Source organism: Monopterus albus, unplaced genomic scaffold (genome assembly GCF_001952655.1).
Source record: "Monopterus albus unplaced genomic scaffold, M_albus_1.0 scaffold45.1, whole genome shotgun sequence".
Taxonomy (NCBI): Eukaryota; Metazoa; Chordata; class Actinopteri; order Synbranchiformes; family Synbranchidae; genus Monopterus; species Monopterus albus.
This window is the reverse complement of record NW_018127925.1, coordinates 1,513,213-1,526,616: the sequence shown is the minus strand read 5'-3', so window position 1 is coordinate 1,526,616 and position 13,404 is coordinate 1,513,213. Positions and strand designations below refer to the sequence as shown.

The following is a 13,404-nucleotide window of genomic DNA, read 5'->3' as shown; positions in this document are numbered from 1 at the left end:
ATTACTCATCAATAAGTCATAAATTAAAGTTCTATTTTTATAAATACAAATTCCCAAGCAGTAAGACATTTTTCTGAGCGGTCTCTGTCAATAAACCAAAACATTTGAACTGTAACTGAATCTACTAAGAAGCTGTGAAACAGCTGTTATATGTTATGTATATTTTTTTTCTATTTTTGTCAGCCTGCCACATTTATAGTTTTCACTGCTGTGTACTTGCATTACGTGTTTTAATATAAAGTTCCTTGGAAATCTGTCTTTCAGCTTTAGGTCGTTTTGAAATGCAGCTGTCTTTGAGAGTCCTGTTCTATATTTTTCTTTTCCAGCATGATGATGACACTTGCACAGACAAAGGAACTCTTCCGGAGAGCAGAAGCTGTCTGTTTTGACGTGGACAGCACAGTCATCAAAGAGGAAGGCATTGATGAACTTGCCAAATTTTGTGGTGTGGGGGATGCAGTCACTGAAATGTATGTGTATTGTGTTTATTATGTCCTGTCAACGCCACATGAAAAAGCTGCTACTTTTTGATATTTTTCTACATTATTGAAAAGCATGTTTTCATATTGATTCTTGATATCATTGGATTTGTTCCATCTATGAAGGCCTCCTGTTTTACTTTCCCATTTCAGGACTCGTAAAGCTATGGGCGGCTCAGTGACTTTTAAAACGGCCCTGACAGAGCGTCTGTCCATCGTCCGATGTTCAAGAGAACAAGTAAACAAACTGATAACAGATCACCCACCTCAGCTGACTCCAGGTATCAGGTGAGTGTGTGAAGACTCCGCTTTATTTGAGTCCTATCATTGATTCCCTGGAACAAAAGAATCTAGTAGGAAAAGCCAAGGTAGTGTGTTAAAACCACAGTGATATTGTGTGTGTCTATGCAAGAAAAAGAGCAGTTGCTTTAGTCTTGTATCACTGACAGTGACTTGTAAATGTGTGTGTGCATGATTTATGCACAAACCTGATGAGCTATGGCTGACAGATGAGGTCTAAATGAGATCTTACGTCTGCCTGCTACACAAAAAAGTTAGCAAAACTGTATCTCTTCTAATGTGTTTGTTCCTAAATGTCCATTTGTCTTCATCTAGGGAGCTTGTGGACCGTCTGCACCAGCGCAGTGTTAAGGTGTTCCTCATTTCAGGTGGCTTTCGCTGTATTGTTGAACATGTAGCCACTCAGCTAAACATCCCTCTGCATCACGTCTATGCCAACCGGCTCAAGTTCTACTTCAACGGTGAGAAACCAAGGCAGACTTTTTTTTTAAAAATACAGACAATGTCAATGCTCCACTCTTGTGAGAACAGAGAAAATTTACAATGTGTATGAGATAAAATGGGTATTGGCCCTGTGAGGGGGGTTGACAAGGCTTGAATCCTCTGCCTGGTGATACCAGAAATGTTTTTGTTCAGTCCCTCAGATCTTTTATTTGAAGCTTCTTCCCCTAATCTCGAGCATCTGTTTTCACAACTATCCTGTCAGCTTGTTCTTAGGCATCATCCCTCATTTCTAAATCAGATTATATTTGCGTGTTTTCCAGGAGAGTATGCTGGTTTTGATGAGAGTCAGCCCACAGCTGAGAGCGGTGGAAAGGGAAAGGTAATCAGCCTGTTGAAAGAACAATATGGCTTCAAGACTGTGGTGATGATTGGTGATGGAGCCACTGACCTAGAGGCCTGTCCCCCTGCTGTAAGTGTTCACATTGCGTTTTATGTTCTCCACAGTTTCATGTGTGCATGTTCAGTTAGTGGTTAACATGTATTCTTGACAAAGTGCACTGGCGCTGCAGCGTGATTACAGTATTTTCTTTTTTGCCATCAGAGTGCTTTCATTGGATTTGGTGGGAACGTTGTCAGACCGCAGGTTAAGGAGAGGTGTTCGTGGTACGTGATGAGTTTTGGGGAGTTGCTAAAAGAACTGGAGAAGATTTAAGGTTGCTAAAAGAGCACTGTTATTAATTGTAACACCTTCTATTTGCACCTGAGGATGTGTCTCTGGTTTTATCATGTACACTTTCCTTAGACTATTCATAGATTTTTATAATAAATAAAAAAGGTTTACACTATTGAGACAGATTTTATCTCCATTAGGATGCTGCCCTGCTGCTTTTTATACTAAAAGGAATACCAACAGTATGTGGAAGTAAAGAAAGATCTTGGTTTTTGCATCAAACCTTTAGCTAAGTTAATACAACTCCTAAATATTATGGCATGTGCAATGAGCAATAGAAGTGTTTTAATTGTGTGTAGGTGCTATGAGCTGTAACCAGACATGTCACTGAATGTGGTGACATATGTCCTGTGAAAGCACACCAGCATTAAACATATAAGAACACACTGTCAAAGATGTTGTTTGAACTTCTTTAATCTGTTGGTGCTCTGCCCTCCACTGTACAATGTTCCCTATGAAGTCATGAACAAAAAGACAAGATAAACATGTTTCCTTTAATAATAAAATCTGTTATTACAGTGTGTAGCAGCATGACTTCCCACTTCGCTCAGCCACTGCTGGTTATGCCTTATTAAATTGTGCTAGATAAAAGCAAATTTTAAAAATCAGGCACACCATCTTCACAGAGGAAAAAGGAGGGGCCACTGTTACAAGCACAGCACCATGAAACATCTACATGACAGGAAATATTCTATCTGCAAAAAAGGTTTTATTAATACACATCAAATAAAGTTCAAATCATACGTTTGGTATATTTGTTTCTCATGATTTGCAGGAGAAAGTGTTCATGAATAGACGGAGGCTTTCTCTCAGCTATGGCATGGATTACGTCAAAGTGGTATTTTGTCTGCACACTTGAAACATCTATGTATTCCAAAAGTATATTAAATAAATATGTACTCACTGCCACAGCAGCGCTACATCTGTTCTCACACACCATACAGCTGCTCGTTTTTTTTTTTTTCTTCCCCAAGTAACTTTGGTTGGTTCTTAACTTAGACAATGTTTCATACAACGGTTTTAATGTGGCACAAGATGCTGGACGTAACAACCATGAGGAGGCATGAACTGGCCAAATTACTCCTGCTCCAGAACCAGGAGGAAAAAGAAAAGAAAAAAAAAAAAAAGGTCATGCGTCAAAGACTGAGTGACTTGGACCATTTTGAATAGCGGTGCATGGTAGGCATTGTTGCCTCCACTGCCCTGACATCTTGAAATAATAAAGCAAAGAAGACAAGAAATAGGATGGGATGTTGTTTGGCAGCACTAACAGGAGGTCAGACTCGGGAGCGTCGCTCTTGATGAATGTAACATTTGAAAGGGTGCCACTTGATTTCAGCTTCTCATTTCACTGCAGCGGTGAAGCCTTTGTCGGAATCATAATCCTGGACTCCATGTACTGAATGAGAGGCACTGGAGAGAGGTGAAACAAAAGAAGTTTAGAGCTGATTTATTGTGCCATCACAGTTTAAAGTCCTTTTGCTACTGACCAGGTTCCACAGGGTCTAAACCTACTAAAGAGACCAACATATGACTGCTCAAGACAGTTTTTGCTCACCTGTGTAATACACCACCTCGTGCCAGCCCTCCTGCTGCCAGACAGCATTTCTCGTGTCTTCCCGGGACTGAAGGTCTTTGTAAGCTGAAATCAACAAACGCATTTTAATACTGCTTGTAGTAGTCTGTGTATTATAAAACAGACTATATCATACAAAACCCGTTTGTATGATGTTGTGCACACTGGGCTTATCATGCTTTTCTCACTGCAAAGGTCATGAGTGTTCAAAATAAACTGAAGCAATACAGTTGCAGTCCATAAAACCAAAACAGGTCATTTACATAGTCATTTGATCCATTGTTTGACTAAAAATGACTTGAGAGCAGCTTTAATTTTAAATAATGTCAGGAATAGAATGAGAACTGCCTATAAAAATTTCCAGAGCCCGAGATGACAGTTTCCCATTGCATGTTTTGTCCAAACAATAGTCCAAAGCCCAAATATATTCTATTTACAGTATTGTAGAACAGAGAAATGCAGCAAATGTTTAGAAGACTCACCAAAACTGCTAAGGACTGACTTTCTGCAGAGCAGCTGATGATTTAAGCACTATCATGATTGTCTACATGGTGACAGTGTCAGTATGTAACTGGGCAAAAAGCTGGTGTCGGACCATACCCCAGAGGTGATGAACCATGTAGAGGTTGCCGATCTGTGAGAAAAACCCTCCCACAGCTTCTCTGTTCTGCTGGCGGTATCCAATGGCCCTGGCCCTGCAGGCAAGAACAACTTCAGTCACAACACAGGCCAAAAACACCAAGACCTCATCTAAAACCAGGCCAGCGCACACGAGATACTTGACCAGCCTTCAAACAAGAATTTCAACATTGTCTCTGCATTTACTCAGGATTGTTTTTAGTGTGCACAATTGGATTTAGTCGGTTCTGTTCACATAAGCTGGATGACAGGCGTCTTCCATAGCTGCGATTATCTATTGCAACGTCCAACCGTAAGATGTGACGCCATACCTTAATGCCCTGTTTATGAATCTTAACACTGGCCAAGTCTATGTGAAATGAGTGGACCGGAGCATCTGAAATGCTTTAAATGCATTACGTTTGCTCCAAAAGCAAACAATGTCTGGATACACAACTATGAAGCCTCAGCTTTACATGTTGCTGTATTAAACCTTCAACTCCACAGTTTATATTGACATTGCTTTCAAAGTGCTTTACTTGCAATGCTTACTGGTTAAAGTAAGCATGAGTGCAGCCATAATAAAAGAACTGGCTAAAGGAAGAACTGTCTAAGCAAGTCGAAACGTTTTCATCAAAAGGCATTACGTGTTTTTTTTGTTCTGTGATTATTTTACATCACGTATGCTTTTGAGAACAAAGGGAGGCACTGCAGAGAAGACGTTGGCTATTATTCAAGGACTTTAAATTATATTTACATATAAAATTGTGCTGGGAAAAGATACAGAAGACTTGACAATATAATGACTCCCAGGACACATTTACAAACAGTACAGTAACTTTGGAGCCAAAAATATATGCGATTAAGTGGATTAGCATCAAGAGAAAATACTAAAACTGGTCAGACAACTACAAAGACGCACGCACACAAATTCCCTGGCGCCATCAAAGAAAGATCCTCCCAGGCTGATTAGAAATTATGCACGTGTGTATAACCTACTTAATATTCCACTTAAATTTGAATCTTGGCTTGAGAGTACGACAGTACAGGTTCAAAATAGGCTCTCTCTCTATGGAATAGCTCTTATTAATGACTGTGATGAGGTTTCATGTAGTGCAACTGTTCTGTAACTACAGCCCAGTGAATCAAAAGAATTCAGGCTGCCTTACCAGTAATTACCCCACTCGATCATGGTTCCTGGCTGCAGGAAAGAAAACACAATATTCTTTATTGCAATACAAACAGATCATTCAGAGCTTTCCAAACCTGAGATTGATATCACACTTTTATCTCCTTCCCAGAATAAACATATTAAGAAAAATATATGGTAAAGACGCATGTATTTTGTCACTGTGAAGATAAACTGCAAAAATAATTACACCCAAAGGTATCTTCAATCATTCTCTGGTGCTTAAGACAACAAACACACAGCTGTTTCTAAGATGTAATCTAATAGCTTGCATTCATCACATGTCACAGTGAGCACTGACAATTTTGCCATTTTAGATTAGAAAGTATGACTTAATCTGCAGCTAAGGGAGTGTGCATTGAGCACATTGAGCTTTCAAGTTAAACATGGATGTGGGCTAAAATCATGTGGCACTGTGGCCCAGTGGTGAACTGTTTAAGCACTACTATCATCCTATCAAACCCCAAATCACAGGATCATCACATAGTATAACTGTGATGATGGAGGTCACAGAAATACGGCATGCAACCGGGAGATCATCAGTTTAAATGGAAAAATGCGAGCTGGAAAACTGAAGGAGTCAGTCTCCTTTGCTACAGCAACTACTGTGCATATGACCTTTAGCCTTGAAGCTCTAGTGGCTGCAGTGGAGCCCTTCAGATGTTAACAGAATAAGATTTTATTTGTACTGGGTAGCCTAGTGGTTGACATATAAAACCGTATGAAGTTGTGATAATGAAAAACAGAGTCTACACATCATACCAATTAGCAGCTCTGCCATTTACTGTGGATTCCACTGCAAAAGTTGGTTCTGCACTAAGTATGACTCTGCAGAGACGAGGAAAACCTGCTAATGCCGTTTACTGTTCCATGAGTTCCTTAAGCTCGGTCAGGTGCTCAGCACAAGGGCCATGCAAGTATTTTTAGTACACACAGAACACCTGTTAGTTGCTGCCCTGCATCTCAGCAGATGTGATACAGCCTTCATCCAGCAAAGGGCAGCAAAGGTTGTTCTTCTGAGACTTCAGAGTAGGGTGACTGTACGGTATTTACATTATCAGCAACGTGTGAAATAACACGTCCTTGTGTAGCGCAAAAAATTTTAGACGACACTTTTCTATGCATGTGTCAAAACATCCTTGCGACAGGTATGAAAGAGCCCTCACTGAGCTTTTTTGGCAGAAAAAGGTCCAGTATAACTAAAGAGAAGTTGACTTGATACAAGCTGTCAGACACCCAAATGAAGATTTTAAGTTTAATAATAACTTTGAAAAAAGTGTTGACTCTATTTGGCTGGGACATTTTTAAACTAGGGATGCACTAATCAATACACTGGGTGAGATCAATCCTGGTTCTGGTACTCACTCTGAGCTGATAAGACCTGAGCTCATAGATGTTGGGACCATCTCGGGGCACGGGCTCGTTCCAGAAGCTGAACTCCAAAAGAAGCTGATTCCTGCGAGATAACAGCATCTTACCCCGCTCCTTTCTGTACGCTGTGAACTCCTGCCAATGGACAGACAATTAAAAAGCTTTACTTCAACTAATAGCTAAACTCTTGTATTAGCACACTGCTAAAGCTTTATACAGGGCTGGTACTAAAAAGCTGCGTTGTGAGGGGAGCCTTTACCTTGTTCTGCCTCAGCTTGTTCATCACCTCTGTCAGGGCTGGGTATCCACCTCTGTAACGCCACAGATGAACTGTGAAAGAAATGTATAAAAGATGAAAATAAAAAAATAATCACAGAAACTACAGAAAGATCAACCGATTCAAAGCAGGGTCATTAAATAATAGGGATATTCAGAAATAAACAATTGTTCCATTAGTCAAAAAGGTCAATGTTTTAGAATAATAATAAATACATTTTTTTACAGGCATTTATGTGCCATTTCTCTCCAAAGTCCTTGAAAAGATAGTTTATGCTCAGTTACTGGCTTTCTTAGATGAGCACAATATTCTTGAGACTTTTCAATCAGGGTTTAAAACCCAGCATAGTACTGAGTCAGCCTTGGTGAAAGTCTTAAATGACATTTTTCTTGCAACTGACTCAGGGAATTGTGTGGTCCTAGTGCTCTTAGATTTGACCGCTGCTTTTGACACAGTGGACCACAATATCCTTATTTCTCGTTTGGAGCACTGGGTGGGTATCCGGGGGATAGCTTTGGAATGGTTTCGATCTTATCTTAAGGATAGATCCTTCTGTGTGAAACTAGGAGATGCTGTATCTTCCTCTGAGCCCCTTGTGTATGGGGTACCACAAGGCTCGGTCCTTGGACCCCTTCTTTTTTCCCTTTACCTTCTCCCACTTGGTACTATACTCAGGAATCACAGTGTTTCCTTTCATTTTTATGCGGATGATTGCCAGCTTTACCTACCGGTTAATAAGATGAGCTCTTCCGTTAGCACACTTCTTGAATGTCTGGATGACATTAAATCTTGGCTTGCTTTTAACTTTTTAAAGCTGAATGAGGATAAGACTGAGGTGATAGTATTTGGTGATTCTGTTGGTTCACCATCTGTTGACTTGGGCTCATTGGCTCATTATAATCAAAAGAATATTTTAAATTTAGGTATTAAGATGGATCCAGATTTAAGATTCGACAGCCAAATTGCAGCTGTCATTAAATCTAGTTTCTTTCACCTCAGACAGTTGGCTAAAGTAAAAGCATTTGTCTCTAGACAGCATTTTGAGACGCTTATTCATGCTTTCATTACTTCCCGTTTGGACTATTGTAACTCATTGTATCTTGGGGTCGGTGAGTCTTCTATCAATCGCCTCCAGATGGTCCAAAATGCAGCAGCGCGTCTTTTAACAGGAAGAACAAAGCGTAAGCTTAGAGGCGATCGAGCCTTCGCAGTTGCTGGTCCTAAACTCTGGAATGATTTACCGCTGTCCATTAGACAAGCCTCTACCCTGTCTGTTTTTAAGTCTCTTTTAAAAACTCATTTATTTTCCCTGGCATTTTGATATTTTTGTGTTGATTTTATTCATTTTTTTTATATTCATTATATTTTATATTGTTGTTTGTGGTTTATAATTGATACTGTTTTATTGTAATGTACAGCACTTTGGTCCACTCTGGTTGTTTTTAGTGCTTTATAAATAAAGTTGGTATGGTATGGTTGTAGAGCATTAGAACTAAGGTTTATGACACAGTTTCTGTCCATGCGCTACACATACGGTTTCTGTGGCGAGCAGACGGGAGATACAGTACGTTGGATGATTCAACAAAAAAAACAAACTGGCTTTTGTAGCACATCAGAATCAATAGGTCGGTCAAGAAAACAAATCTGGCCTATTGCCCCCTCTTGCATTAACATAAATAAATTACAGTGGAGTCTTGACTTGATATTGTGATCAATTTTTCAGTTTCAGGATGCATATTGTCACATTTTTGAATCACGATATATAGTTTGTTGACGGATTTTTACACTCCTAATCATTTATATCACTGCCACAAAAATGCTGAGCTTCAGCAGCAAAAAGAGTGACAACAAAAAAATACCTGGATTTGTTACACCTAAACTCTAATAAAACGGCAAAAAATATTAATAAATAACTGCTTTGGTGACAGCAATGATGTCATGACTAATCGAATAATTCACTTAAATTGGCTTGATTATTCGACCTCAACAAATGCCTGTCCCTGTAAAATAAAATAATTTAAACATTAGTCAAGCAGTCAACAATTCATAATCAAAGATTCAGATGTACTGTTCATTAGTCTGTACTGATTATTATGAACGGGACAATATATCGAAATTCAATATATCACGACACAAAAATGTGTGGTCTCCATACACCAGGAACTATATATTTTTTTGTAAATAAGACAGCCTAACTGAATGTAAGTCAATATATCTGGTTGTTCTTTACATAATCAACCCAGGGGGGAAAAAAGAGGAATAAAGTACAAGTATTGTATTGTGATTGAATCAAATCGTACACGCCATATCGTGCATCAAAGTTTATTGAGAAAAAGTCGCATCATCCCATCCCTACCGGTTATATTAGGCAAATTGGTAATGACAGTTAATTGTTGTTCATTCATATCTGACTTAATGGATAAGTCTGTTTGTTTAAGTACTACCAACAAACCAGTATTTCAGTTTTGCAATGTGCTACTGGACAGTCTTTCCAGGTAAAAAAAAAAAAAAAAAAAAAGAAAATGGCTGTGCCTGTGTGTGTGTGTGTGTATATATATATACTGTATATATATATAAAACTTTGACTGGATTTATACCACCAATTCTTTTCCCAATAATTGTGTTGTCTGATGGTATAACTTGCATGAGTATGAATAGGTAGTACAATATCCCTCTTGATTTACAAATGGTGCAAACCCAGATCTGTTATACTACAGATGCTTGTGTGTTGATATTAGTAATCCTACCAGCCTGGTCTTGTTCTCCATACCAGGTATTCCAGGTTCCCACCAGCTCGCAGGGGTAGTACTTATCAGCGTGGATTGAGGGCAAAACATCTTCACTGTGATAAATGAGAAACACCACAATGAACAAAATACTGGTTTAAATCTGCATTCAAGTCTCCTAAAGGAAAACTTAACTTTTAATAAGAAAAAAATCCAAAATACATTCATGTGTCCCTGTTACGCATCTCCCATCTACTTTTGCAAGCCACAAATTAGTTCCCAACCACAAACAGATGGTGTGCAGCCATCTTAGGTATGAACAAGGCTGGTCTGTGAAGGTCTGGGACCATGTAGCCTGTCAGTCACCTCACAGATGTAATCTGTTCAGGATTATTTTTACTCAGTACCGCACAACACTATACTACACTATTGGCTCTTCCAGTCTCATATTATTGCTGCTATCACTACTTTTACACAAGTGAAATTTAAAATAGTACTTTAGCTTAGACAATAATAGAAAATAACACTCACCAGAGTTTGTTGTATGCATCCAGAAACTCTGGCTTGACATTATGGACTGTAAAGAAATGTTTGAGCTTGAAAACCTCAATATTTCCAAATGGATAGGTTATCTTTAAATGCTCATATTGTAAATGCTACTTACACTGAATTTTATAGAGGTTACTTTCCTCATTCTTGGTCAGTAGGTTGGAGTGCGCATCTTTCCTGGGGTCGACTTTCCTCACAAACAGTGATTTAAACCAGCTGTCCTCTCGGTTTCTGTTGCTTGATGTTTCAAACCCCCTGCAAACACAGATAATCCACGATGAGCAACAACTGCATGAATGATAAAGAGTGAATGAGAAGTTCTGGCTGCCTAATCTCTTGATACCTAATTAGATTATCAATACCACTGCATAAACTTTATTGATAACAAAGAGGGTAATACAGATGTGAAAGCCATTATAAAACAGGATTTTTACTACAGAGACTGAGCCTAAAATGCCAGTACTTTTGATGCACATAGCAGTGATACTGATGGTATATAAAATACAGCAGGGATACAGTACATTTTGCCATAAAGACAGACCATCAAATTGACCTTGAGTTTTTGAGATACCCACTAACAGAAGATGGTAGAAACCTGTATTCTCTCACTTTTATCGGCAAACACACACAGCTTTAATGTTAAATATCATAGAACAAATCACTCTTATGCGCAGCTTCTGTATAAGTTAAGTAAGTTAAAGCTAGTGACTAACAACCAGGCTAGCAGTTAACGGGCTAGCTCATCCAAGCTCGTCTTCGCCACAACACAAACATATTGATTAAAAACACACTACAGGCTACATCAAACTCAACACAAATAAACGCCGAGCACACACACTGCCGACTGCCCCACCTGCTCCAGAGGACGAGCTGTCCGACCGAGAGGGCCCTGCTTTTAGCCCGAGCCAAGCCTCCACCGGCTCGCTGAAGGACTCCAGCCGCCATCTTTAACTGTGTTGCTGAGCACAGAGCACAAGCTGTTAGCGCGTCTGACCACCGGGTGGCGCAGCAGCACCATGGCGCTCAGATGTCTGACAGCTGCTTAACTGTTAGTACTTAAAGTTAAACCAAAGGCCATCATCTATGCACAGGTGCCTATCTGTGCATGACACTGTAGGTCCATCATATCTAGCTGAATTATCTACAGTTGGCATCACTAGATAAAAATCATGTTCTCTGGTAGATAAAAATAAAAACCAGTGTACAAGGACCATACTTCAAGATCTTTTCTATCAAAGCAGACTAACAGTATACAGTAATGATAAAAGTAAGAACAAAATTTATATGTTCAGTTATAACTTATAACTTTAAACTTGGTGAGCACGGTGGTTAAATACTGTATGTGCCAATTATACTACACTTGTTGAACTGGTGGGGGCAGCACAATTTAATACATGGGCCATGGACAACAGTTATAGTGCACTACTAAGACCGCTGTCCAGTTAAATAAACAATGTTCAGACTGGCTAACTACCTGTCTAATCCAGCCTTGGGCAGTGCATGAAACATACTATCCCATGCTCAAGTCTGGGATCATAGGCTACATAGCTGTGTTAAGTAGGTGTTGCCTAGAGCACAACATATTGCAGATTAACACTATAAAGACTGAACGATGTTTCAGTCACCAACATTTCACATTATGAAATACTATATCTCATCAGTGGTGTAAAGTAGCAAAGTTCATTCACTTAAGTAAAGTGCTGAGGTACTTGTGCTTCACTTCAGTATTTATATTTTAGTTATATTATATACATTATATTTATACCCCACTACCACTCAGAGAGAAATACTGTACCTTTCACTGGATTACATCTGTAGGTGCTTTTCAGATTATGATTTCACATAAAAAAATAAAAGGATGAGTTTATAAAATCCAAAACATTGTTAAAAATCAAAGCAGAGGTTACCAATATTTTTAGCCCACGGCTCCTTGTAATAAATCAGTGTGTAGTTGTGTCTCTTTGACATGAGTTGTAAGCTGTTTCACCAGACAACCCCTTTAAACTCTTCACACTTTCATTTCAATAACTTCACATTCAAATATTTCATTTAAAAATAAAAGATTAGAGAAAAGTTCAAAAACCGATAACAGATTTGTGTATGGGGACTTTATTTTTCTCCTCTACTATTAACCTTCTCTTGAGCCCTCAGATATATCTTGTCACTCTTCTGAGCAGCTTGACCCCTAAATCGGGAACCTGGACTAAACTACCTGACTACATATGAAGTAGTTAAAATTAGCTCCACCTTGAGCAGCTACAACAGCAAAATAATGAGTAAACTGTCAGTAACAGGAACCATTTTTCTGTGCAATTAGTAAATCTACTTTTGAAATATTTACCTGACAACACCTGTGCACTTTTACTAAATAGGGTTTTGATTTTAACTTGTTGTATTGATACTTTTACTTCATTAAAGTATTTGTATGCTTTTTCCACCACTGACACTTCCCCAAGACATTAGTCCTGTAGCTACAAACCTGCCTCTTGGAACATTACAGTCTATCATAATGTTCTTAGTAGCTGGCATGTGAAATTTGCAATCCTAACCAGAGAGAGACAGAGACAGAGAGAGAGATGCTGGTTCTTTTGAGGAAAAGCAAGCTACAACTGCACAATGTAGTTGCACATGGAGAGCGTGATGAGGTGGCAACAATGATGGAATTCAGAACAGTTGATATTAATTTATCATTTGACAGAGTGACTATGAAGTTATAACGGGACCATATTTCTAAAGTCTGCTTGGCTTTAAGTGAAAGGCTACTGGTGGAATTCAGAAACTATGAAGGGATTTGTTTTAAGTTCAAAGACATGAATAATAGGGGAGTGTTTTCTCTGTGAAACATTTTTGAATAACAAACAGCAAAATGTGCATACTGTATGTCTGGGAATTCAATGGAAATTTTTATCAAGGTGGTTGATATTAAATAGAAAACACCAATTTAATTTTCATTTCAGTCCTTAGTTTCAGTAGTTTAATCAACATCAAATGTTTTGATGGTTGTTTCTTACTTAAATTGATTGTGGGTTTAATTAAAAGGACACTTCACTAACAGCCATGAACATTTATGTAAATGTTATGTCCCTCTGTGACCCTTTGGAAATCTGCACAGTACTGGGCTACATAAATAAAATTTAACTTGACT

The 13,404-nt window shown here is 38.8% G+C and overlaps 2 protein-coding genes across 3 annotated transcripts in view; one reads left to right on the top strand and one right to left on the bottom strand.

Annotated features, from left to right (window-relative positions):
• The window catches only part of psph (phosphoserine phosphatase), a 4,035-nt gene extending 1,054 nt beyond the window's left edge, over positions 1-2,981 (top strand). For both annotated transcript variants that reach the window (XM_020600167.1, XM_020600168.1), the window contains exons 2-6: positions 327-470; positions 633-767; positions 1,095-1,240; positions 1,544-1,692; positions 1,825-2,981. In XM_020600167.1, the coding sequence (XP_020455823.1) occupies positions 327-470; positions 633-767; positions 1,095-1,240; positions 1,544-1,692; positions 1,825-1,935 (685 nt within the window). In that variant the 3' untranslated portion in view covers positions 1,936-2,981. The remainder of the gene's footprint in view (positions 1-326; positions 471-632; positions 768-1,094; positions 1,241-1,543; positions 1,693-1,824) is intronic.
• On the bottom strand, positions 2,905-11,273 carry LOC109960227 (protein NipSnap homolog 2-like). Its single transcript, XM_020600166.1, has 10 exons — positions 11,113-11,273; positions 10,375-10,514; positions 10,242-10,287; positions 9,732-9,826; positions 6,967-7,037; positions 6,702-6,842; positions 5,317-5,348; positions 4,130-4,224; positions 3,512-3,595; positions 2,905-3,366 (listed from the first exon to the last, which is right to left on the bottom strand). Exons 1-10 carry the CDS (start codon positions 11,202-11,204, stop codon positions 3,302-3,304), a joined length of 861 nt encoding a protein of 286 aa, XP_020455822.1. The 5' UTR covers positions 11,205-11,273; the 3' UTR covers positions 2,905-3,301.
• Between the last annotated feature and the right edge of the window lie 2,131 nt (positions 11,274-13,404).